This window comes from Amia ocellicauda, chromosome 5 (assembly GCF_036373705.1).
Source record: "Amia ocellicauda isolate fAmiCal2 chromosome 5, fAmiCal2.hap1, whole genome shotgun sequence".
Taxonomy (NCBI): Eukaryota; Metazoa; Chordata; class Actinopteri; order Amiiformes; family Amiidae; genus Amia; species Amia ocellicauda.
In genome coordinates this window covers 42815221-42842846 of record NC_089854.1, presented here as the reverse complement: position 1 = coordinate 42842846, position 27626 = coordinate 42815221, and the positions used below count along the sequence as shown (strand labels likewise).

The following is a 27626-nucleotide window of genomic DNA, read 5'->3' as shown; positions in this document are numbered from 1 at the left end:
AATGGGAACTAGGTAAGCACATGTATTAGAACACCGAAGCATTATGAGGACGACTTACTTTAGTCGACGTACAGGACTTCCTCTTTTTGCATTTGCTTTGCAATACACTACGTTACCAAATGCACTGGGACAACTTTCCTTCACCTTCAAGAGGGGGCTGCAGGAATACTGCGCTCTCTCTCCCACAGTGCAGGTGCTGTGGTGCAGCGAGATAAGAAGGAGGTTGATCCAAGCAGTCCAGATTTGCCAGTCAAGTTAATCCCAAATGTGTTCTAAGGGATATTTTCTGTAATTCTCCTCGATCCACTGCGTTATACTCCCACTTTTGTGCCATTAGGTGCCATGACAGTCCTTCAGTGTTGGCACTCTTATCAAAAACCAAACACCGCAAGAACCACACCCATGCCATCACACCACTACCTCCACACTGGATGATCGACAAAATACTCGGGGGATAAAATAACTCCCCAAACGTAAACAAAGTGTGGCTTATTTCTTCACATACAGGATATGTCCCCACAATTCCATAAAGCATGTTTAATGGCATCTGGACCACTATAGCTCTCTCTGTTCAATCACTGGCTTGTGTGTGGCTCCTCTGCCAGAAAATCCCTGCACGGTCTATTGTTTACATAACCTGGACACCCTTGTGTGGTAACCAGTGTGCTGGGTGACATATGTTTAATCTCCACAATGTATTTCACTGGTTGCTTTTAGAAGTGCATCCTTTTTGGTCAGCATGGACTGAGTTCCCTTCCTGCTTCTCCCCCAGTTCCCCACTTTGATACAAACTCTCCCCAAATGTTCTTATGTCTTTGTGACAGGGTGCATTATCATGTTTGGTGGACCTTCATCAGAAATTAAATCTACATAGATATGAAATTAATAAACAAAAACAGTATTTTAAAAAATCTCTATTAAAATAAACCAGCTTTCTGCAAAATGTCACAATATAATAATGGGAAATACCATATTGGTGAACTAAAAAGGCCCATTTCCATTTCTTATGCAACTTCTCAAAAATGTTTCCTGTGTTTTCAATAATTTTGAAAAGGTCCATGAATTGCACATAAAGTAACAAAAGAGGAACTTGTATGGCAGCTGTACTGCTTAAGACAGCATGTGCATCACATTCATTTAAAATAGTGTAGTTTCACAAGTATTCTAATTCATTAGATTTGCCATAAAACTTAATAAACGACTAAATTGAATAAAATATCTAAACACATTAAATGGACATGAATGGCTCACTATTTTCACTCAAACAAGTTGATTGTTATTATGCATTCATTCAGGGGGGCATCTTTATCAAAGATGACTTACAAGAGGTTTCTGTTTTCAAAATACAAAGCCATATATGCTTGGGAAACAATGCTGAGATGACTTCTTTCACAAACACAAACAATGTATAGTGTGCATATGTATATGTATATGTATATATATGTATATATATATATATATATATATATATATATATATATATATATATATATATATATATATATATATATATATATATATATACACACACACACATATGTTTTTTAATGCTAAGTTAGGAATCAAAATTATTATTCTGGATATCCACCCGTTCAGGACACCTAGATCGAGATTGTTTTTGTTTATTTAAAACCATATTCAGTTCTTTGGAACAACAATCATAAATCACACATATTAGATTCGCCTTTCTATGCATAGAATAATCTTGGTATGTACAGTAAGGTAACGGTCTGTAAAGGTTTTTCACAGCACAGTTTGATAGCAGACAGTGAGCAGTGTCCCACCTACACAGATCCCGTAATTACAAAGGCAGTGTGAAACTAGCAAGATGTTTGTCCTTGTTAAAGACAGTGTAACTAACTGCCCCGCCCTTAAAAGAGACCCTGAGCGCCTACATTTTGCCCGCAGTGCCAGGTCTTGGTATTGGGCAATGCAAAACGCAAAACCTCCCAGCACACTGTGCAGTTTACGTCGAGATTGCAAACAGCGGAAATGCATACATACATATATATTTCGCGATAACCCTTACTGGCGTTGAAATGTTTGCCAAGAAAGATTGGAAATGTACTCACACCCATGTCTTTCTATCTGTAGAAGAAGGTTCTCCCCCTTATTAAAGCATCACAATGGATCACACACCTGTGTTTTATGATTAGGGCTAATAGTCCACGTTGTTAATTCAAGCACAGACGTCACTGAAATACCTCCACTGCCGAGCCAAGTCGTGGCATCCCGGCTGCAGCACAAGTAGTAGCTCAAATAATCAAGTCACACATTCAGATTCATAGCTTTCCAGCACGATTTCCAGCCCTGTATTTTTGTTCGGTTTCCACGTTGACAAAAAGGAGCTCAACGACTGGTCAGAAAACTGTACTAAGGGAAACGGTATACCAACAAAACCTTCCCATAAAAAGTTCCGAGAGAAAGAAAGAAATAAGAAGTAAAACCTTCAAGGTAGTTTTCTAGTTCAACCCAGGAGGCACTCTAAAAATACACAAACCCGAGTAATATTTCCTACATCACTTCAGCTGGGGACAGAGCAACAGACCAAGCCCGTTCGCATAACATATGATACGAGCAGTTACTGTGAAGTTAACGAACTACGCCAACTATATCGTTTCAAACCAAAGTTTACAATAAAATACATATATTTTCCGTCCACATATTGTGACACTCGAAACATCATGTGTATATATCATTTCCTCACCTTTTTCCTGAGATACGAGATATTCAGCAGTACGTCCCTCTCCAATTCTGGGTTTCCTCCTTTTTCCTTTTCTGGTTAGCTTCACTCACGACAAATGACTGGGAGCGGCGCGCCTCTCTGACGTCACATCCACAAACCAGACGAAGTTTTAAAGTGCAAAACTTTTTTGGAGTGTGAAATAAAAAAATAAAAAAATCTGTATTGTGCAATGAATGAACTTTGAACTGTTTCAAATATTAAAATGTCAAGGTCTCCCGCAAAAGTTTACGAATCGTTGAACCTACTCACAATCCTAGTCGGAAGCTGGCACTTACATTTTGATGTCCTGTCAGCAGACATACTATAAAGTCTAGATGCTACTTCGCTCTGTCATTTTTTAAAATTATTATTAACTGTTAAGAAATACTTTTAGAAAGAAAATGACTAGAGGTGATACAGGCTGCAGTAAAGTGTATTTTTACCTTAAAAAAATGACAGATTGGTTTTTGGTACTATATTCAACCACTGTCACACTGACTATTGAAATATATATATGCACACACACACACACTGAAAAAGTATATAAGTCTTCGGAAAATATGAATTGAAAATAGAATTACACTGAAACCTAGATCATTTCCTTTTTCTTACTGATTTACCAACCCAACTTTAACACTTCCTCTCAAATTTGCTGTGGTGGCCATGTCTTACATCAAAAAATAAAGGCCACAGTTTAAGATGCTGCTGTCATAGAAAGCATCCAGGGTGTAGGACCCCAGAAATCATTAAGACAATGCAGTTGCAGCTGCCCCAACAGAGAGAAATTAAAAAAAATCAATGGTGCATATAAACAAGTGTGCTATTTTGGGAAAGACCATGACATCTCAAAATAATACCTCAGAGCTGGCTAAGCCATTCTGAAGTGGTTCGAATTACTCTTCACTTCAAGACTTCTCCGTCACAGAAAAATGTTACAGAATAGAAATCAGCTTAAGAACATTCACACATCTGAATAAGAAACACACAATTAATGTAAGAGACATTTTATTATTTGATGCAGATTTTAGTGCTTTAATAAATAATAATAAAAAATGTCAACAAAAAATATTGAAGTTACTGGTATTTAGCTCGGAATACTACTATGAACCTATTCAATACATTGACGTTGTGTGTTACATGTATATACAATCATATTCAGCAAACATTGGATAACAGCAGTCACCTTTAAAAATAATATTTACAAGGAAAATTTATTTTCAAAATTTCTATTACAATTCTACATAAAGTACAAAGGTGACCATTTGGTTCTTAAATAACATTTTGTTTTAATCCATTATTACCAAAAATCTTTTTTTTTTTTTTTTTTTTTTTAAGACAAAGAAAGCACCAGAAGTAGAAAAAATATGAAAGGTTTTGCATATCACTTTGTGTCCAGTCGAGCATACGCCAAAACACAAGGACCCTACGTTTGCAAAACAAAAACAAAATAGCTAGGCAAATAAAACTTTAAAGAAATGTTTTGTTGCATCTCACATTACAAATCAGTTTAATTGGGAGGTGGGCATCTGCTTACTCCCTAACCCCCTGTTAGGGAACCACAGCTATTTATAACTTTCGGTCAAAACGATGCATTGAATAAGGCTTCCTACTGAAGCAATCTTGTCCTTCCTCAAGTTAGCACAGTCTCTCTATCAGAACATTATATTGGAGCCCAATGTTACTTAGATATGCAGATTGCAACAACATTGGCAGAGGTCTGTAAGAGCAAACCTCACAATTAGGCCGACTAGATACATATTTAACTTCAGACAACTTTGGCATCAGTTATGGACTACCTTCTGGATTAACACCGATTACCCTCCTTCCCCTTTGTCACCCTCTATGCGTCTTCTACTTCTTGTTATTGTATTAGTGAAGAAGTAAGCCACATTTGACCATTTCTGAACTTTTGCTTTCCTATCATAGCGCCATGCTCTGCCAAGAATAGAATACAGACAGTAGGTTCATGTAGGATCCTGAGTCGAGTTTTACAGGCTGCAATCTACCACAATTCTGCCCTTCAGAAATGCAGGAAGCCTCCTTGTTTACTGCAATAGACAGGAGATGACTTTGATATGTATTCAAAATAACTGTGTTGTTCAGTTCAAAGCAAATTAGGTCTGTAAATAAGAACCAGGGCCCCGGAAATGGAAAACAACATGGAAGAAACTAGCAGCGCTGTTGCAAACGATGTCAACGATTACAGTCCCTATATTTAGAAAATGTTATTTTTTTGTTTTTTTGTTTTTATCTTTCCAACTGTCCTGTTGATGTAATCCCATTTTGAAAATACATTAGTGTGTCATGCAAACAATACAAATTCCATCAATACCATTTTTAAAGCTGAATTATACATATGCATCTTTTCTTTTTAAACAATTCTCATTTTCAAACCCACAATAGGCACATAACATTAAGTGTGTAGTGTTTTATTCACACATTAGTAAACCCAGGAGGCGGTGGACAAAAAACAAAACATGTTCTTAACGTAACATATAAAAGGTAAAAAAAAAAAAAAAAAAAAAAAACAGTATTCAATGCTATTCCACTGACACACATTTAAAAATGTCTCTGCAGGTTACACCCAATGTAATGCAAGACAGTAATGACTGGGATCAGTACTCCATGCTCAACATGCAATCATACTGCTAATAACGAACTGTGTTTTCAGGCTGTGAGAATCTATTTGCTTTTGTGCTGTAGCAAGAACAAACTGTTCTCAACACAGTTCTGGGACGGGACAGAGGGGTAGGTCAGGTAATATCCTTCATTTCGGGGGCTGCTGCAATTTTTTTCCCTACTCTTCACCTGAGAACTGGCAAGTACCGATGCATTTTGCGTTACAGGAATAAATCATTTCCATGTAGCCAGCATTGGTCTCAAGCTGTTTGCTCTTCCACCTTTTGATCCCACAGACTGTCCAGAGCGACTTCTGAGGTCCCGGTCTGCGTTCTCGCTCTGCGCCAGCTCCTCATCATACCTGGCAGCACACAACTCAGTCATTAAATACCATCAAAACAACGGATATCTCAGATCATCAGATAACAGTTTTGCATCAGTAAACACAATTCTGCGGGTGTGCGTCTTTTAATGCATGTGTGATCTAATGAACGATGCACCCTACCTGAGAGACCTGGGGGGATTCAATAAAGACTAACGTTGAACTGGTTTGTGATGTGAAAGTTGTGTTCAGACCATTCAACTCATAGTGAGTGAACTTTTGTTTTTTGGTCATAAATTGTGCTTCAATTACACTAAGAGGAATTAGAATTAGTCATAACAGTGAAACCATTTCCATTACTGCTCAAATCATAGACGTACAAAAGGGAAAACACCACAATCGTTTTCCGTATCACTGCATTTCAAAGCAAAATGTATTTGTCCAATTAATTATAGAAGATAACCCATTTCAGGTTTTGTTCTTGTAATGCAGTCGGCAGATCTATAAATTCACTCACATGTAGAGAGTGTTATAGGTTTATTAAATATATTAAAGCAGCATCAAATCCCCCAACCCCACCCATCATGTGAACATTGCTGATGAGGACTACAGCGTAGGTGTAAGTCTTGTGAATACTCACAATATTTCATAGTTTCCAAGTACATCTGTCTGTGGACTCCGGTTCCATCGGCAGTCTGGGATCTCCCCGTTTGGAGTGACGATGTTAAGAGTGTCATTCATCAAGTTGTACTTCAATATTCGGTCATTGGCTGTACTTGATGTGAGTGATGGGGAAGCATTTACCTGTTGATGAAAACAGATGTGAATGAGTACAGATTTTAATTACAGTGCACTCACAATTACAGAAGCAGTTTTCAATGCTGTATAACTGAAATGCTAGTGTGTGCATCGGGTTCTCGTGTCTCCGTGCCAAGCTAGGTTGGCAGCGGTTGGAAATGTGTTTTTCTATAAGTATAGCAGACTTCATGCAAAACAGAACCCCCTCCTGCCAATTTTCACAAAAATACCATTGATGTATTAGGCCCCTTAAATACTGCCAAATTATAAGTCCACGTCTCCCACTCCAGCCTAATCAGCGACACACAAACAACTGTTGAAAACTACAGCTGACTCAGCTTCTACTGATCCTCAAGCTGGTGGAGTTCCAGTCACACCGCACAAAGGGTTGACAGCTCTAACAGCTACCTAATTATTAAAAATAACAAATAAAATTCACATATAAATAGATAAATTGTACCTCAAACCACCACAAGAACAATTGAGAATAAAAAAAATAAAAAAAAGCTCATATAGGCCCAGACTGCCTAATTCAAGCGGATTTGAAATGCACACAGTAACTCAACTTGGAACTTTAACAGGAGTCAGTTTGAGTCAAAGTTACCAAGTTGGCTCAAAAGCATCAGGTTGCGGTTGGTGTGACCCTGGCAGCATGTATCACATGTATTGTTATCGAGATATTGTTTGTGTGTGTGTATGTTTTTTTGCTTCCTAAGACACACTCAAAATACTCCTCTGCATGACATTACATTTTAAATCTCTTCCTGCCAGCGAAGCTGCGACTTGTCACCTACTACATTTGTGAACCTGACAATTCACACACTGGGAGCTATGACCCTAATTCTCAATGGAGTTTTCTATGCAAGTACATGTCTGCTCCCCTCCTCCCAGCGCCAGCCTCCATCACGGCCTTTGATGTGAAACCAACTACAGAAAAAATATTACCAGGCAACATGGTATGATGTGATCTTCATGAGAAAAAAAACAAATAAAGTGTGTATGAATAGTAGGATAGTTAGAAGTATAGATTATAATGATTTTGCCTGGGTTACACACATACTTTGCCCTGGATTAACAAAGGTTAGTGGCGGTTTTGAAGTACACAACAAAACCTAGACTGGAATCAGGAGAAGCATATGTTGACAGTGGAAGCTAAGCTAAGGTTTGTGTGTATGAGCAATTTCTTTCACTACGGCCGCAGTATCACATACACATTGGGCCAGTGTCAGATCTCATGTATGCTGGCCAATACGTCAAACCACCCATTACAATACAGTATTAATATATAATATTTGTGTTGGCATGCTATCCATTTTAGGTCATGTGACAGACACAGCTGACAGTGTTATCAGTCTATCGATTTAGTGTCTACACAACTAAACAACTGCTCTGAAAATAACCGTGGGACCTTAGTGAATGATTTTGCCTATTGTTAGTGGAAGAAGTGTTATAGTTAAGTATTATATATTTAAGGGACCAGAAAAGTCTTTACATTTTGCCGTCATGTGATACAGAGGATGTTTGTGTTGCCCACCATCCACAAGTGATGGAAAACAGGTGTTTTTTCTTGGAATTGCTAGTAATTCTCTCTTTTATACCCTCTCAATTGTTAATCAATTCGGCTGCATGCTACAGCTCTCTTACTGGCAAAATAAAGACTGTGGCTAATCAGCACACTCTGTCAGTATATCTGTTTCTTTTCAAAGCTTCAGTCTACAATGCAAACTGCATTGGGAGACTAGCCTTCAGAAAAATAGCTAAAACGTTACAGGAAAACCCACAGAAACATATTTCCTTTTGACAGAATACAATTCACACCCGTTACAGAGCACTAAAAGCACACGTTCATCCAGTTGCTCTCTATTGCAGTGTCTATTAGTTTTAGATCATTAAAAAATGAAAAATAAAAAGAACAGTGGCAACTTCATGTTTTCTTGGCCGCAAAATCCGTTTGCATTTTAGGTATCTCCAGCACTTTATTCATCAGCTTCCTGCTTTCTCCGTTTGCATTCCAGAAACCAAACCCGAAGCAAAATATGTTCAAATAATGAAGTACTCCTGTATTCCCAATTTGCGGCTGACAAGGCCCTAGCACATACACCAAGAAATAGAAAAGGATAGTAAGAGTTCAAGAAATAAAATGACTGAAATTATTTCTGATTAGTCCACATATCCCGTTACATTTGTGATCGATCCTGTGAAATTCGTATGATTATCGCACACTTAGAATCAATCAAGCCTGGCAAAGACTCGCAGTTTGAGATTCCTAACCCGCGCTGTATGACTCATAGGTCGGCCAGTAACATTCCTTTAGACGAACTTAGCCTCAGAGTCCCAACTCATACCAGCTCCCTTAACTGCAGAGGCTGAAAAGTCTAATCAAAACAAAAGGAATACAAAATTATATAATGCAATTCAGCACCCAGCTTGAATGACACTCAAAGTAATTTGCAGCGTACACAAGACTAAAGTTACAAATTCCATTACAAGGCCTGCAACTATCAGTCCTCTCACACTTAGAGGGGTAATTATCATTTCTGTAAAGGGCACATACTCCTTTATTGCTTTCTAATTTCAGTAATTCCAGAAAACAACCCTCCCAGGTCTGTTTGAACTCTCATCTTTCTTTCTGGAGCTGCCAAGAATCAGGAATCCACTCTATGAGAGCGCTGCCGGGCTGCACTCTCCCAATGAGTTTCCCACAGTGAAACGGAAAATAGTTCTTGTTTTAGTTAATCGGAAATTCCTTTTTGTTAGACTTCTGACTCGTTGGACGTAAGGTTATTTATTCTTCTTTTTTAATTTTTAAAATTTGAAACCAGTTTAGACTGTGTCCCCCCTAGTTGCGAGTGGATAACGTTTCACCACACAATTCCTGCTGATGTTGCTTTAACGGGCATGACAATAAAATATCAGTGTGTCTCTGCAGCCAGTACTGGTTTTCCTCAGCAGACACATTTATTAGAAGTATGATGAGTATTCTATTACTTATTTGGCTACTGCTTTGTTCATAGCAACTCATCTCCAAACAGGAAATCCAGAAAGCTGCATTGTGTTAGGATACATATCGTACAGTGATTCACCAAAGAAGCATCGAAAACAATATGGTCAACTACAAATCAGTTAAAGTGCAATGTAAAGTACAATGGAAAACACAAGTGGGATGTAGGCACCCTTGGATAGGAAACATATAGAACTGAACATGAAACAAAGAGAAAGATCTTATTGTTTATGTAGAACGGGTATATTTACAACTGTGAAATAATGTATTTAAAACACAGGGAAACTGGGCAATCTTTTTCAGAAATGTACCACAGGATTATATAGATTACACCCCTATTATTTGGAGGACCATTGTAAATAAAAAAATTCCCTCTCACTAATAATCCATTTCACACTACATAGCAGCACCTCATTAACCGCTCTCCCATCAGATGTGTCCGTTTCAACACAACCCTAAATGACAGCAAATGTTTAACTTCTGGGTAAGTAAACAGGCACTACATTTATTTTATGAGGTCAGGTTTGATGACTAGAGTCTTAATGGCTTCAAGATTTTTTTTAAAAAAAGGCTGTTTTCTGACAAAGAGGAAGTAAAACTCTATAATAGCAAAAAAAGAAGGAAATGCATCTGGGGATGCTTTAAATGACCATTTCAAAAAAACACTCAAAATACAGTTGGAATCAGGTGGGGGTTATTTTAATTATTACAGGGTCACACATCCCACATATAGGCAATCTATTGTTTGGGGTTTTTGGGTAGTGAAATTAATAACAATTGACTGCATGCATGTGTCATGTCAACAATACTACATATCAGCTAATGTCACTAAATAGGTGATGTTTCTATAGCCCAATGGGTGCATAGGAAATTAAACTTATTTTGTATTGTTTGTTGTGGATGTTATTTTTTTTTGAGACCTCTATGAATAGCAGGGCTAGACAATTTCAGGCTCCAGCTTAGTTCCTATAAGTTTTATCAACGCCTTTCATTTTAACAGCTGATTATGAGCTGAATTAAACAGGAGGAGATTTGACTTCTTATGCTAATAATTACTTCAAGAGCTGCAATGAAAACCACAAACCTCCTCGGCCTTCGAGGACTGGAATGGTTTAGCCCTGGTGTTTGAAGTGTGGAATATGAAGAGCACCAAAGGTTGAACATAAAAGATTAGCAAATAGTTTAAGAAAGCCACTGAAACACGATTCATGCCTGTCTCTGTGCAACGCAGCACAACTGTGAGTCACACACAGGGCCCCTTCAACATCATTTCCTGGATTTGACATTGTAGAGAAGTTTAATTCAAACTGACCCCAGTTTAGATTGTATTTAAATATATCCATTGTCAAATATAAGTGTAGCAGATTAGGCAGGCCTGTGGTTTTGTAGCCTGTAAGGCCTGTCACTACATATAGCTTGTTTATCTCCATTTCTTACCTCAATAAGCCAGGGCTTGAGTTTATCGTCAATAATGATGTCATAACCATAGCATTCAAAGCAGTGTTTATCATTATTCATTACAGGCTACAGGAGAGAGGAAAAAAGTGTTACAAAATAAATGAGTCATGTAAGTGTAACTTACATAGTAACTTCATAGTTTGTGTTTGAATTACTGAATTACTATTTCCCTGTATCAAATACAATGTAACAGTATATATATATAAGCTCTTAAAATATTGTTTACTTTCATTTAATCTTTTTACTCAAAATATCAGTTACAGAATTCAGTTTTCAGTAATGTGAATGTCTGCATACACCCACAAACATCTGAATAAAACGTGAGGATTTATAACAAGAGTACATGCATAGGCTCCAGTATATTAGTCAAACACAGTCCTCTCCACACTTTAGTAAACTCAGACATCAGATGTGTTATGTTTTAAGTTAAGTCTGAGGAAGCTGTGCATGTTGTTGGGCACAAAAAAAAGCACAAGGTTTTAATTTGGAGCTTCCCTCAAATGACTGTACACTAGCAGAATGTGTACTTACTGCCACAGCTTTGAGTGACTGCACCATAATCCAGTGGATTTCATCAAACAGCTTGCTGGTCACCTCTTTCCCACGCGTGCTCTCCAAATACAGGCGCAAGTTGCTTACAGTCCACTTGCCTCCATGGATGTGGTTATAATCATCCTGAAACGGAAATGTCTGTGTTCAGTACGTCTAGAAGGAAATGTCAAAATGTCAACGCGGTGCAGGCCCTCCAGAGAAGTGAAGTAGCTGCAACAGACCAACATGTTCCCAGGGATACTGTCTGACTTTGACACTGAGTGCCATATTAACTATGGGATTCCTGGGCTTTGTAAGGTTTGGTTTAATTTTGCTGTATCAATACCTACTGTATGAAAAACTAGGACAAAAGCCAGGCCAGACAAAATCAAATCAAAACATTTTAGAAGCGTTAGGTTTAGGGCGAACCTTTTAACTGGGCAGTACAAGACAACAGTCAATCTAGTCCCTACTCTCCCCCAGTCCCCGTCCCCCACAAGCAATTTCATACTAAGGTTTATAAAAAGCAATGTAAAAGCCCTTTTCTTTCCTGGGTTTCAAATTCCACTTACCCCATGTTTCTGTATCGCTACATTAGTAAGGTGCACAAACATATTATCCAATTCACTGGTACTTGGAGTGTATTTGACTGTACAAAAACGGCAAAATCCCAGTTTATACCTAAAAAATAAATAAAAAACAAAGCCAAAGCATAATTCAGATCTAGGGCATCTTCACATATATTATTCCACTACTAGTCTACCTTTTAAATAAATAATATTTTTTAATTGTTTATTATGTTACATGTGAAACAGTATGGGATATTCCATAAAGTGATTTACTAAATCTGAGAGAAAGCAGGAGTGAATTGCTTCCACAATCCCCTTCTCTGTATTGACTGTTTCTGTGTTCATATATTTAAATGTATTTCAGTTTCAGTTCTGCATAACAAGAATCCTGGCCATTTCAACCCATAATATATATCTAGGTATCTTTAAATATATTATTCCACTATATCCAATACATCTACTGAATCTATAGAGTAGTCTACATTTCAAGAGAAATTATATATTTAAAAAAAAGGTGTGTTTATTATATGCGATACAAAATATGAGCTATTCTGGAAAAAAAACAAAAAAACTTCCACCATAACTTTCTGAGTCTGAACCGCATCTGTGTTCACATTCACTTTCATTCTGTTTCAGTTCTGGGTTCCCAGTATCGTGAGCATGCCAAACTGTTTGTGCCATATTTTACAAGAAAGAAGGTAACCATAAATTCTAGAACACAGTTTGGATTTGGTTTGGTTACCAGTATGCAAGCTTAAACAATTCAGCTACTACTTCCCTTGGATGAATTTCATTCACTTCAAACATGATCTGTTGAACACATATACCCATAAAAAAAGTATCCTCCTAGCTACTGAACTCACACATTTTCCCCAGAAAAGAAATGCCCTAGCAAGCCAGGAAAGAAACACCAGGGCATGCATGTGGGTTGGAGGACAGGCACAGTTTACACTGACATGCTTGTATCCATAGGAGGTGCTGCTGAATGTAGTACATGACTCACTCTGTTTGTTGTTCACATAACTCACCAAGTCTGTATTCAAATGAACAAACTGCAGGCTTTATATAGAGCAATACTAATATTAGTCATATACTAAATAGTTTACCATCCCTAGTGAATGTGTATAGTAGTCACGGGTTATATTTCAGTGAGCTATGTGCTAAAAATAAGACCAAGATAGTGAACTAACAACCTTTTTGGTCTGAAAGTGAGGTTTTCCTCAAACAATCACATGTGGCTAATTATTTCAACAACCAATAAGGGACTGCATTAACATCCAGGTCCTTTTTTCCCCCCTCCAAGTAAAGAAGTTTACAATAATAATATTGAATTTCTTTCATCTGATTTGATTGAGCAGCTGGCTGAAGTAAAATGCTAATTATTATGTTGTGTATTATGGGGAAGTAGAAACATTTGTTTTCATTTCACAGTGTGTGGCGCTCTTGTGGTAAAAGGCGCTATACTACATAAATGATTGAATTGATTGATTGAAGTGAAGTTTCTTAATTTGGTGCAGTGGAAACATATGTTCCTCCAACAATCACATTACTGAATTCATTTTAAAGGCTTTAGCAGCACTGCAGATGCAAGGCAAACACTCATTTTAAATACTTACATATAACACTTCAGTGGGCGATAAGTGGTCACTAGCACATACAAACGCAAGTCGAATTTCCTTCCTCCGATTAGCAAAGGGTTATCAATGTAAAGAGAAATTACATATGCTTCTTTGCCACTAGATGCCGCTACAAACCTAAAGAGCAGAAAAAAATATGCTTGTTACAAGGACTGAGAACTGTGCTTCACCAGCATATATTCAAACGAAGAGAAGACCACACCTGCAAAACAAACTGGGATACAGAAACATCAGTCAACGGAACAATTAGAGCTGGCCTTTGTAAATATGTATCAACAAGTGGAAAAACATGAGCACGGCACATTACATAGTCTTTGGCTGACAGCTCCTGAATTTGCAATACAGTACTAGATTTATCTCAAATTTACACAAGCGACGGAATTCTCAGCAGGACTGGTTACAATGAAATCTGATCTGTGTCAACAAAAGAAAACAGCTTTTTCAATTGTGTCACCACAGGCTGTTGGATGAAATGCAATTAAAACATCTTGATCCCAGGCAATTTGAATTGATGAAATGCATGTCGGGGAAATGAAAGCTGTACAATAAGACATAAAAATAAACCCCATTCATCTTCAAGTAATGAAAAACAGAAAATTATGTTATTGTGAATATTAAGTAAAGCAGACAATTAGACTTGAGGTACTAGTGATCTGTGCCAGATTGACTACTGCAACTATCTGCCAGCCCATTTCAAGAGAACACCCTTAAAAGTGCATCTAGCTGGGTGATGTAACATTAAACTCTGACAGATCACCTCCTTTGACATCCCCACTTGAATTTTTTTTTTTTGTTCCCGCTTGTGAAATTCGGAAAACAAAAAGGTCTAGGAATACAGGAAAGGGCCCACAAATGTATCCATTTGAATGTTTTGCTTCAACTCTACCCTTTCCTTCCTGGAACCTGTCCAGTAACTCCATCAAAAAATAGCAGGACTGTGCTTCGGAGAGCTATGGGTTCAACCTCTGTGACACGCCATCACATTTTGCCATGTCGGAGTGCAACCTTTTTGCTTTTCCTCATGGATACAGTTGTAGTTAAAATTATCCGCTGGCTTTATTTCAAATAGTGTTGCTCCGTGATTCGTTTTGTTAAATAATTAACCAATTCAACTTAGCAAAAATTGCAAAGATTCCAGTCACTTTAAAGGGTGTGTGTGTGTGGCAAACGTTTGAATGCTTTCTCAACACAAATCATGTTTCCACATCTCCCATCTTATCCAACCTTTTACAGTTTAGGCTGAATGGGTATTCAACAAACAATATAATGGATAACTATAGTTTAATGAGCATATTTGTTAAACTAAATGAATCTGCCAAATAACAAGGTTTCAAATGAAGGCTGCGAATGTTACCGACTACAATTATATGCATCATAAACTCCACCCTGTAGTCAGCAAAATAAAGATATTCATAGTAAGGCTCCTATTCAAGGATCTAAGAGCCATAGTACAGAATAGGCACCCTGAGCACATGTTATTACCAGGTTATCTACCTTACTGTTGCTCCCTGTATATTTTGTAGAATAATAATATGCAAACAACTCCTTAGGGACAATGCAGGGGCTAAAGGAGAAGGGTGGCTACAGCAGGTTAGCCTCACTTATTTCTACAGACAAGGCTATTCTCTTCTGTAGATCAGCACCTTTAAAAGGTAAAGAGGCAAATGGAATGCAAATGGGCTGGAGGGCGCCCAGGGATTACGACATCAGCGTGTGTTGTTTGCTTGTTTTTGGTTGTCTGCTGGGAAAAGTTCCAATCAAAATAAACAACTAAATAAAAACACTTGTTTCTCTCTCTCTTGCAGAAGCGGAGATGATTCTCTCTCATACCCGTCTCTCTCTCTCTCTGGACAGCATTGGACTCCAGCAACATACTCCAGCTGGTTCACAATACAGCCGCCAGAATTCTAACGGGGACCATGTGGTGTTAAATACAACACTGACTGACCAGCTGAGCTCTATGCTCCTCTGCAGCACATGGAATTCCTCAGATTCTGGCTTGTTCTGGAACTCCATTCACCAAGGGAACTCAAACTCCTGGGACATTCCTTTAGCTATGTAATTTTAACACACTTTGGCCAGATATTGCTATTACAGAGGCCTATTCACTCTCCTTAATCAATTCTAAACTTAAGGCACACCTGCTGCCAATGCCTTCACTTTCTCTTGCTAGTTTTCCATGAAGCATTTTTTTCTCACATGAATGCCCATGCTTGTTTTGATTCCTCTGGTTAAACAGCCTTCATCTGGATTTTTCACTTGATCAGATATGTTTGAGACCTGTAACCCAAGAGGCCAAGGAGATGCAGGGGCGAAATTAAAAATTATATTCAAATATGGATGTTATCATAGAGAAAGAAAGCATAACTTAAGTCTGTGAATGTAGCTCAAGACTTACGTGGATGTTCTGCTGTCTCTCGACCATTTCTTGATCTGAGAGAGTTTGTTGATGAGAAATATGCCCTTTCCCTGGGCTTTCCCACAGGGCTTCATGATCCAAGTACTGGAAGGATTTTTCCTAAACTCCTCTACAAACAGGTTGTAGTCAGCAGGCAGCATGAAAGTCACGGGCACAAAATCTATCAAATGACAAGGCAAGAAATTGATTTGTAACACTGCCACTAAAAACAACAAACGAGAAACCAGCATTTTTTTATTTTTCTTTCTTTCAACATCAGGTCGTAAAAAAATGCGACCGCCATGCAAGAATTCATAAATAATTCATCTAGCCAGTGCTAGAGAATATAAAACAAAAAATAATTATACAAATAAAGCTATCAAACAGAATGGTCACAACTAATTACAATGCTTTCAGAACCCTCCCAATATCTCAAGAGCAAAATACAAAATAAAAGATTAATTAAAGGAGCATCATGCTGATAGTAAGCTTTTCAATGACTGTGTATACAATCTACAGGACAGTGTGGCAGCTTTCTCAGCCCCCGTTTTGTTGTAAGGTGGCTGTGCGTACCTAAATAAACATATTTGCCATTTTCATCCTTTTCACCTAGCGGGCTTCCCTCCTTTTCCAGATCCTTTCTGTACCTCTTGATATTTTTAATCATCAGGTCTTTTCTGGTTAGCTCGTAGTGGTTCGGGAAATGATTGACAATCTGGTCGTCAGAAAGCCGATAGCCATTATCCACGCTGAAGACGTTCCTTATGGTCTGGACACTCATCCTGGGGTAAGACAGGACAACACCTCAATTCCAAAACTGACTACACAAAGCAGAGAGGGCATATGGAAGCCAGGAAGTGAACAATGAAACCTACAAAGTGTGTCACACGAAAAACAGTTTTATCCCCCCCTCCCTGAATGGCTAATTAAATTGATGATACAGGTCTGTCCCCTTGCTTGCTTACTTGCTTGGTTACAGAATATAGCCTCGTAAGTGGTTGCTTTTGCTGTGGATCAGTGGATCTTGAAGTATATAAATGGCCGCTTCAATTAATGGCCATTAAATGTTCTCAGACTCATTCAGTCATCAGAACATCCTGCACGCATCAGCTTCTGAGAAAGTGCAACACTAAATCATACTTCAAATGCGGTTTTCAACACTGGATAGTCATACAGATGAACTTGGGCTCATTTCACTTAATTTATCTACTCCACCCTAGCAGAAAATGGAAGCAAGAAACTCAGTCTAACTAATAGATAAACCAATGATTGTGTAGACTGTATGGAAATATGAGCATATTCAGAAATGTAGAAAGAATTAAAGATATGTAGATTTTCCCAATAGCCATTTGTTAGAAATGCCTGGTTTCATGCCAATAGCCTCCAGACTTCAGTCTGATTGATGCTAAATAGCAATGAAAAGACCCAATAACAGATAAAGAGCATCTCTCTCATGCAGTATTTGTATACCCACCAGTAGAAGTTCCAGTCCTCACTTTCAGAGACTTGAATCCATCCTCTCTTTTCAAAGTTGTTAATGAGCACTGACTTCTCTATGTCAGTTACCCATTTCACTTTGCCAGCCATGATCCTGCCAGAAGCTGAAACACACTGAATTTTACCATAAACACTGGCACTCTTTTGAGTACAGAATGGCACTAATTTACTTTAATTAAATAGGCAGAGAGGTTGTGCTTTGTATTGTAAGCTTTACACTGGCAGACAGGAAAATAAATACACAACATGATGCCATGATATGATACCATTACTTGAGAACCAGTACAGTGAAAACCCGGAGTAAGTTTTTATATACATTGCAATAATTAAGGGAACGTGCAGTGGCAATATTATAGAATATGTATTTCAACCTTAGACATGGTGGGAGAAATGCTGTGCCCTTTCACTTCCACGGACGATTACAGGACAGGCAACACTTCCTGAGATTGGGCGCATATACTGTGGTTGCTTGGCAAGAAAACAGTGGAGTAAATTAAAGCTTTAAACAAATTACCCGTTCCTTGATGGTGCAGCTGTGTAATTACTGGACAGCGGTCATTGAACGCTGTAGTTATCCCTGTCAGAGAACAGCCTGTGATTTTCATCCAGAGGTATTGCGTTTCATAAAAGCAGCTGTTCATCCCAAGAGCGGTGCACGATCTGTCATCTTGTCGTGTAAACGTGGTATTTCACTGTTTCTTGGCCAAGGGTGTGTGCTTTCTGTGGTCCGCACTGATTGATCCAGTCCGAGCCATCGCTGGGCGCAGATCCGAGGGAAGAGCGAGGCACACCGCCGACAAACCAACTGCTTCCGGGTTAATCGCCTAGCAACCGGAGACGCGCTCTCACTGCGCAGGCGGCTCCATTCAAGTGCAACTAGTCCATTCTGAATAGGATATACAGATATATATAATCGTTAGATAAATAATATAAAATGCGCAAAGGAGTGGGGAGAGGGACGTGATTTGCATGCACAGACTGATGTTGTGAAATATGAAACCCTTTTCCTTTGTATCTCCTCTTATGTCCCGACACGAAGATCACATATTGTAGCTACGTGTTCTGCTGCTGCGGCTGCAGTAGGCTACTTTAAATATTGCATAACTAATGTTGTACTGAAAATAGCTTGATTTCCCTTAAGAGCTGTATGAATAATACATCGGTAATGCGTTTTTAGTCATACACTTTGATGAGTTCATAAGGCATCTTCCACAGACGGCCGCCCTCTGGTGTCTATGCCGGTCATTGTGTGTTCAGCCTTTTTTCCTATTCAGTCCATGGGCGTGGCCTCCATACTGTTAGTGTATCTGCAGGTGCTTCAGTTGCTAAACAATAAGGTTAAAGGACGCTGCTGTAAGTACTCCAAAAAACGTCGTTTGATTAAAATTGTAGGAAAAAAAATACCATTTGGAAATATGATGATGTATAATCTGTTGATCTTGTTTTCAGGGCGGCGTCCCATTTAATCTGCCAGACACAGGTAAGCTTTATTTCCTTTTAACACCTGTTTCTCTTTGTTGTCAGTACTAATGTCCTGAAGACCGCTGCCTATTCTGTGCAATTTCGACTAGGAAAATGAGACAAATCTATACCTGTATGGTAGCCTATAACTATATCAGAAACGGTCTATGATTGTTACACTTTTTAACTCAATTACTTTAAATCGAATATATATGCTGATCTTGTACGTGACCTTTTTAGATATTGTAAGGGGTGACATCATCGGAGATAAAGCAGGTTGTTGACGAGGACGTTGTTTTGATGGGGCACGCCTTGAACTGTGCACAATGCAGACCATTTCAGATTAATAATACATCATTGCACTTCAGATATTGTTCATATGTATTACTTCATTTCATATTTTATGCGACTTGAATGTGATTAATACATGTACATTAACTTAGCCACTTCCATACACAATTCACTAAATTATGCAATAGAATATTATTGTTAATATTAATAGTATCATCATAGTATCCACAATTGTTGGTTGTTTTTATTAGAAAGTACATACATCCCTACTGTATACTAAACTTCGAATTAAAATGTAGTGTAAACAATTAAGACTCCTTTATATACACCAAGTATTGTAGTAATGCAATTAATTTATGACGAATTAAAAGCTACTTAGTGTTTATGTCAAAATTCGACACCAGAAGGTTTGTGGAATTTGTGGAACTGGGATGTGGAAGTAAAACTTAATTACATCTTTATTACTAATTTCATAATTTTCCACAATGTGTTATTTAACCTATATGGACAAGTTATCATGATTGTTTCACGCTTTTGTGTATGTATAGGCTATGTATATATTTTTAATTGAGCAAATGGATCAACCTGAATGGTCCTAGTGAAAAGTCTGGACTTTGTTGGTATTAATAATGCAATACAGACGAAGATGAAACTGTTTATGTGAAACTAGGTTCCAGGAAACAGTTATTTCTCAACGTCACAAAATAAAAAAACATACATAGGGAACTACCAAGTACTTTTACTTTTGATGGGGAAACTCGTGTATCGTAAACATCACTGTTTCTGGTGCCATAAAGCAAATATTCTTCTGCTTGTATTATGGATTCCGTTGTCATATCTTGTTTGGTTTTTAGGTGTGTCAAATTTGCACTGTGCATTACTGACGTGCTTTTAAAATGTTTTGTCTTTATTAATAGTCAGTGTAGTAATAGTAGAGCGCTTTTGTTATTTCTTTTTGTAATTTTGTATTTCATTTTTATGTCTGTTGGAAGAAGGGCTGTTGTTTGAAGGAGTGGGCTGGTTAATTTGGTTTATGGAAATTTAGCTTTTGCATAGCAGCAGGCCCCAATATTATTTACAAAGAAACAAATGCTGTGTGAGGCAGTTCTGAAGCCATATATATGATATATATTTTTGGTGAAAGTCTCCACAGCTGTTTCTTTTGTATGTAGATTCACTGGTGACTATGTATGTATAATGTTTTAAATAAAATAAAAAGCCCCTTCCTTTTAAATTAGTATAAGGACACTTTAGTGAAGTATGTGGATTTGAAGGTGTGAAGAACAATGTTTGAAAAGGTGTCAGAGCAGCAGTGTTTTTATTTCGATTTACTTGAATTACCTTTAAAATTACCTTTACCTATAAAACATACAATTAAAGAGATGTCATAAAAGAGGTTAAACAAATATCAAATATTGCCAGCAGGATTTCTCTCATTTTGTACATCTATGACTTCATATCGTATTTCACTTTTTTAATTACTTTTTGGGGAACTGCTGAAAAAATACTGTTTGATTCTGTACTGAGTCCTAAGCAATTCTTGCAAATACATAGTGTTACATTTACAAAATAAACCTAAGAAACATTTTCCAAACACAAATGTGTGCATTTTGCTCACGTGAAACTGTCGGTTTAGTCTGTGCCTCCCCCTTGCTAAAAAATGACTACAGGTCACTTCACACAGAACTACAAATCATCCAGTTCTCGGGGTTTTAGTGCGGTACACTTCCTGGTCCTAATGCAAACAAGGATAAGGCAATGAGGGGAGGTCCTATCGTAGAAACATTAACTGAAAATGTACAGTAGGAATCACTTTATCATAAGTATACAAATGCTTCCTGGCTATGAACGCAAAACAGACTGTTGATAACTGGCATTGTTTGCTTTCAGAAAGAGCTTTTATATCAGGCAGCTGTATACATATTAATAGTTACCTACTAACCTAGAAGACTGTCATTTTAAAGATGCGGAAGGAAAAAGCTGCATATGCATAGCAAATGTAAGCAGACCAATTTAGATTTATAAAATGTGCATTTTAAAATTGACCATTTTTCAAAATAGTTCTGGGAAGGTTCATGCCTTCGTCAGTTTCCCAGTGACGAAATCCATATAAATAGTTTAGAACCATTTTATCCGTTCTTCTCGAGTCAGTCCTTCCGGTGATTAATCAAGATACATCTATTCAGACTGTACCTGTAATTTAGTTGTTTATTCCCCCAAGTGGCTCAGCTCTCCTTTATATAATGTTTTCATAATAAACTGGATAGTATCCTTGGATCACTTACTTATTTATGGACACCAAACGAGCACGATGGATCGAATGGCCTCCTCTCGTTTGTAAACTTTCTTATGTTCTTATGCATACTTTTACATTGCTCGTACTCATGTTGTTTATTTTGATTTCCCCCATGCCCCTTTCCCCTTTGCTCTCAACTATGACTTCACATCTTGTCTGCATGTGTTAGCTGTTACAATCTAGGATGTAGGACTTATATTTTATATTAACTGTATATTGTTCCTATGCACTTAATTTTGAACCTTTCATTGTATTATGTTTTGATCTGTAATTTCATACTGTATTGTTGCACTTTTGTAGCGCTCCTATATTTTGTAAATCACCCTGGATAATGGTGTCTGCTAATAAATAAATAATTATTATAATATGTCCTATTGTTCTAGAGATTGTTGCAGTAGTTTTTTTCTCTCTTCAATAGACTAATTCAATATTTTTCCATGCTGTCTCTCAGAGTGATCATCTTGAAGTTGGACATCCCCTTAGCAAACTACTTCTGCATCATCAGTGTTGTCTTAAACGGTACCGTATACATCACTTATGGTGTCACATTGCAGGTGACTGTCTTGGGATTTTTTATTCATATTATTTCTTACTGAAGATTCTCAAACAATGCATTTGTCTATAGTCGTTTAAGGCAATGGATGCAATTTTGATGGACAGGGCAACAGGAGGTTGAATTGTTTGTTTAAAGATGCTTTGAAAAGCATTAAGATGAACCAATTTGTGTATTTTGTGCAGAAAACAATGCCTGCACAAATAAGAGAAACTGCTAAAAGCAACATCTTCCAGATCAGCCTAAGTGAAACAGAAGAAATCCCTCTATCAGATATGGATCTAAGGTACTGAAACAATACATGTATCCATTCATTTTATTATCAGTTTATGTGCATTGATGTTAATGCAACATCCCTCACCTAAATGAATAACAAAATCTTAATATAAGTTTCCTGTAATGTGTTCCCTGAAAACAAACACACCTCAATGCAGTTATTAACATTTTTTTAAATTGTGAGGGGGAAACCAATTTCCAGCTTTATACTCCATCAGTACAGAATAGACAATCACTTATGGCTCATTTCCATGGACAACAAGCTTAAACAGTATTCTTTCACAACACAAAATGTGCAATAAATAAAAAATAAATGTTTTGTGATTTACTGTGCTGAAATCCATGTTTCTGGTAAGCCACCTATCACCTATCTCAGCCTTAGATTTGAAACAGGATTCACACTGTGTGATCAGTTCTTTTTGGCAATACTAGTACTTAAGAGCTATTTTGTACTTGTTGTTTTTGTTTTTTTTAATTTCACAGTGCTGCTCAACGCATAGGACGGCAACTAGCAGAAATAGGAGATGAGATCAGTCAGCATTACAGCGAAGGCTTCCAAAGTATTCTGTTGCGCCCTGTGCACACAGCTGCACGTGTTCAAGAGCCCCCGAGGATTTTTTTTGCCAGGTAAAGTTTCATTTTAAATGCTAAATGAGTCATGGGCAGTTATGTCACTGCAACTCAAGTAAATCTATGACCATAATTGCAAAGCCTTCTCGGTGAATTAAAAGGGTGGGGCTTATTAAAGTGCTTACTAACTAATACTGATGTTTCTGGGCCTGATTTTCTCCAGCTGGTAAATTTAGTCAAGAATAAGATCAGCAATCTTAGTTCAATTCATGAAATGTTGCAGTTTTTCAAATTCCTACTGTATTGAGGCTTCTTACGAACAATTCTGTGTGAGTAGATACAGTAACTAACAAATGTATGAACTGCCACCTTTACTCATATAAATCCATCACCAGCTTAGGACCTTAGCATGCTATTTTTACAACCATTAATAAAGAATTTAGTTATGGGGTTTACTATTATATGAGGTTTCTAACACAAAAGTTCTTAATAACCAGTATGAATGTTTCCTTATGTATCTTATTTTAGAACACCCCCCAGTTTCCATTTAGGCCTTACAACCCTATTTGGAGTGATTAAAAGGTTCCTGGCTCCAGTAGCCTCAAGATGCAGAGGATGGGGAAGGCTGGTAAGAGGTTATATCATCTTGACAGAGTTAATGTTTTATGAAATCCAGTTTCATTTAAGCTGGGAACACATTTCCTCAGCACTGTAAAATAATTGGCAATACTGTATGTGAACACTTTCTTCTGCCCTCTAGTCATCTGATGTACAAGAGGAATATGCATTTTAATTAATTCTAATGAGCAGATATGTATCTCTCCATTTCTCATCTTTGCTCAGGTTGCCAACTTTTATCCTGTGAACGCTTATTCCAAGTGGACTGCAGGGATTCTCGTTATAATGTTGCTTGCTGCTGCGATCTGTATTGATTTCTAGGAGGGCAATGAGCTAACAATTGCACTGAAGGTCACAAGCTGGTCTTTGACCAAAAGGTTTTGGAATTGCAATATTAGCAAGGGGTTGATTGTTTTTTTTGTTGTTGTTGTATCATTACAGTTATTTAATTTTTACTTGGTTCTTTTTATTTTCCTTTGGATGTATTGAAATTCAAGTGCTGGGTCACTTTTCAAAATTTTTACAAAAAGATGACTAATAGCAGAAAGGCTGCTACAGGTTAACAGTCTTTTTATATAAATGTCTGTTACTGGTTAACCGGCCAAATGATTTTTTTTATATATATATAAATCTATCTTGTTTGGACTTGTTTAAGGTGTCTCTGTTGTGGCAAAACTCAAAAAGAAAGCAGGCTTTCCTTCTTCACTGTAAAATGGAATTTTATATAAATTAATAAATACATTTTGGAAAAACAAAATGCATTTCTCAGACTGATTCTTGACTTGGTGGCCATTAGATTGAAGGTAATGTTTTCATCTGAATGTTCTGGCCTGTTACTTTTGAGTGTTTAACATCTCATCAGTGTTATAAAAGAAAATAACAACTCTCCAGTGGTATACTATGAATGATAAAAAATGTATTTCTCCCTTTTCATGCGCATCAATACAAAATGCTATTGTGTTGTATTCCTTAAACCAGTGTTTGTGCACTGTAGTGTGTTTGATGTTGCTGCTTTGATCAGAGACTCTCTAAACCATTTTGTTCAGAGGTGGATACACTTCCTCATGGACAGCATCTAGATATTTACCAGAAACAGGTTTAGCATACCCTTGTGTTTATAGTTTGCAGGCAATCTGGTCCTGACGTTTCATAGTAAACACAAAGTGGTGCATAATGAAACCCATGTCATTTATCTGATTTCAAAACAATAACCACGTTCTATTAAACACTGTTAAACATAATTTTAACATTGTCAAACATTATAAAAGTCTTCCACAAGGGTCCTGTCTTGCTCTAAAACTGCAGATGATTATGGTATAAAACTAGCCTTGGATCACATCAATATGGCTGTAGGCCCTCCATGCTTTTAAATTGCATTTTTTCAGTGTTGATCCAAGATGTTTCCCTGGTCCCACTTCGTAAGTCTCTGGGAAATCGACGCCTTGTTTTCGCTCATAAATGGCATGCAAGGTCTGTTCCCATTTGACCGGGGACACTAGCTGTTTCAGCAACAATCGCTTAATATGTCCACTGTGCATGTACTTCTTAGCATCCACATTGGAGTGAACAGATATCTCCGGCTTCCTGATTTCCACTTTGTTTAAGACTTCTCTCAGGGGCTCGACTGCCTCATCCATCAGAGTGCTGTGGAACGCACCGCTTACCGGCAACATTGTTGTCCGCAGAAAATTCAACTTCCTTGAATTCTTCTGCAAAAATTCCAGCGCCTTCGGAGAGGGAAAACAAAAAGGATGGTGTTAATAACATAAATAAACAAGCTGTCTGGCAGTTTAGGCATGTGGGATCTTCACTTCCTAAGAAGGGTCCCCCCCAATACTGAATGTTACAGACTGTTTAGTAACTGATGGATTCTTGCAGAACTTCAGGATGTCATTTTTGTTTACACGTTATGTTCTTTAAAATTCCCATACCTGTAGATGCCCTGCTATTACTCTGCCATCTGGGAACAGGTAACTGGCGACAGAGCACACTGGGTTCTCCAGCCCAGCAGCCTCACAGTGGTCTCTGGCCTGCTGACAAGCGTAGCTGTATTTCGCTTCTGGCCTCCCGAGTACTGACAGCATCCCACTTGGCACTCTTTCGGAAGCTGCTTGCATCGCTTCTGCTCGCACTTTTACTGCATACAGAGCTGTAGCCCATAAAGACAGTCACAAAGGTCAATGCACAGGTACTTTAAACAAGGGGATATTTTAATCAGAGCAGTGTCAATCACTGGCTATGGGTCTCATAAATCTTAAAGAGGATTCTTTGCTCATTTAAGTTACATGATAACACAAGGACCCCCTACCTTCTGCAAAATCCAAAGATCCTGCGAAGACCAAGGCTGCAAATTCTCCAACACTGAATCCAGCGGCTGCAACGCATTTCTCCAAGGCCTGCAAAACATGACACACTAATCACGATTCGTCCTCCAGAGAGATCTATTAACTACATCTAAGTGCCTCTGTTGTCCCTTATTCAAAAACAGTAAAAGCTGTAATATTATATTATATCAACATTGCGCCGCCTATTTAGGACATTGTAACGACAACCTTTGCTTTTTAAAATATGTAGTCTCTCTTACCATGCAACTGCATGTCAGACAGCAGACATGCGCAGCCTAGAGTTCAGACTAGACGTTCTTGTAGCGCAAATGTGCGCAGATCTGCACAATCCCACCGATCCCATTGGTGGAGCCGCGCAGAACTGCGGACATCTTCGCTACAAGAACGGGACCAGTATACAGACTGACAATTACAGCCTACTATAGCAATACTGATCCAAATAAGTTTACAAATCTGACAGCAGGGGCCAGACTACAGCAAATATGCTTGAGACTGACATGTTCTGTATCCTATGGAACATATATGACGAAAGCACGGCGCACTATTTGCACACTTACTGCAGGTGCTTCGTGGTTCAGTCTCTCCACCGCAGCCAGCGAGGTGACGAACACCGCGGGCTGGCAGTGCACGGTTTTCTGCAGCTCTCCTTCGGGGCCGTTCAAGCACATGGACAACAAATCGTAACCGAGTATTTGTTCCGCCACGCTGAACATCTGTTTGACGCTGTCATACTTTGTAAGTCCTCGGCCCATGCCCACAAACTGGCTCCCCTGTCCCGGGAACAGGAGCACCGACGCCTCGCTGGGTTTCTGCCTCGCCTGCCCGCACAGCGCGTCCCCCGCGTCCAGCAGCCGCTCCACGGCGGGAGGAGATGACGGCGGGTCGGCGCGGTGTGTCGAGACGTTTGAGGCGCTTGATCCCTTTCTGCACGAAACTGTCGACAACGACGAGTGTCTGCTCACAGCCCCCTGTGTTGTCTTCCACAGAAGAGTCCTGCACCGCCTCATGTCTGCAGGTGTTGCTGTAGCACACTTGGCAGAATGGCAAAAATGTCAGTGAACAAAATCGTCGTTAAATACACACCACTTCTCCAGATAGATTATTAAGCATGATGATCAACAAAACATGAATCCCATACAATATAAATACAGCTGATGGAGCAGCCGAGCTTTAATGATTTCTAGTTGAAACTTAAACCACGCTAATACCCTCCGCACATTACAACAGTATTCGATCTTTCAAGAAGTTATAGGTTTACTTTCTCTTTCCTAAAGCAAATGTAATCCATGAGACAGTCAAAGGACGCGGCCATTTTGATTTATCTCACGCATGCGCGGAATGCATTTAGAAGGCGTAAAGACCATTGATATCTACGGTGTAGAGCCAAACTTCAGACAGAGCATGGCCATCTTGAGTGATAATACGTTCACTGTACTGCATATTAGAAATATATGCATAAATAACACGAGATGTAGCTGAAAAAATAATAATCCATAAGTACGCTTTTAAAAGGAAAATCCTTAAATGCATCTTATTCTAGTATACCTACAGAAGTCTCCATATATTACGGTGATGGTCACATCACTATCACTCTATATCGATCCACTGCTGGATGAAGGCCTCCCCAAGACGTTTTCACTTGCTTCGATCTACTTCTCCTC

General features: G+C 38.3%; 3 protein-coding genes and 1 long non-coding RNA gene across 6 annotated transcripts in view; 1 reads left to right on the top strand and 3 right to left on the bottom strand.

Annotated features, from left to right (window-relative positions):
• Positions 1 to 2820, bottom strand: part of pacsin2 (protein kinase C and casein kinase substrate in neurons 2) — a 28614-nt gene extending 25794 nt beyond the window's left edge. For 2 of the 3 annotated variants that reach the window (XM_066705308.1, XM_066705307.1), the window contains exon 1: positions 2708 to 2802. The gene's annotated coding sequence lies outside the window, so the exon portion shown is untranslated. Of the gene's footprint in view, positions 1 to 2707 lie in introns of all 3 variants that reach the window. The other variant, XM_066705305.1, reaches the window with a different exon arrangement.
• A 1420-nt stretch (positions 2821 to 4240) lies between these two features.
• ttll1 (tubulin tyrosine ligase-like family, member 1) lies at positions 4241 to 18438 on the bottom strand. The gene is made up of 10 exons (XM_066705300.1): positions 18070 to 18438; positions 17533 to 17659; positions 16632 to 16840; positions 16059 to 16239; positions 13640 to 13777; positions 12027 to 12135; positions 11455 to 11598; positions 10903 to 10989; positions 6307 to 6470; positions 4241 to 5705 (listed from the first exon to the last, which is right to left on the bottom strand). Exons 1-10 carry the CDS (start codon positions 18194 to 18196, stop codon positions 5579 to 5581), a joined length of 1413 nt encoding a protein of 470 aa, XP_066561397.1. The 5' UTR covers positions 18197 to 18438; the 3' UTR covers positions 4241 to 5578.
• A 225-nt stretch (positions 18439 to 18663) lies between these two features.
• LOC136750327 (uncharacterized) lies at positions 18664 to 24229 on the top strand. Its single transcript, XR_010816857.1, has 7 exons — positions 18664 to 18908; positions 19005 to 19035; positions 22055 to 22157; positions 22342 to 22442; positions 22916 to 23059; positions 23531 to 23630; positions 23846 to 24229. It is a non-coding gene; the product is annotated as an uncharacterized LOC136750327 (long non-coding RNA).
• Positions 24230 to 24789: 560 nt separating this feature from the next.
• On the bottom strand, positions 24790 to 27301 carry mcat (malonyl CoA:ACP acyltransferase (mitochondrial)). Its single transcript, XM_066705301.1, has 4 exons — positions 26523 to 27301; positions 25929 to 26016; positions 25552 to 25769; positions 24790 to 25347 (listed from the first exon to the last, which is right to left on the bottom strand). Exons 1-4 carry the CDS (start codon positions 26970 to 26972, stop codon positions 24943 to 24945), a joined length of 1161 nt encoding a protein of 386 aa, XP_066561398.1. The 5' UTR covers positions 26973 to 27301; the 3' UTR covers positions 24790 to 24942.
• Positions 27302 to 27626: the final 325 nt, after the last annotated feature.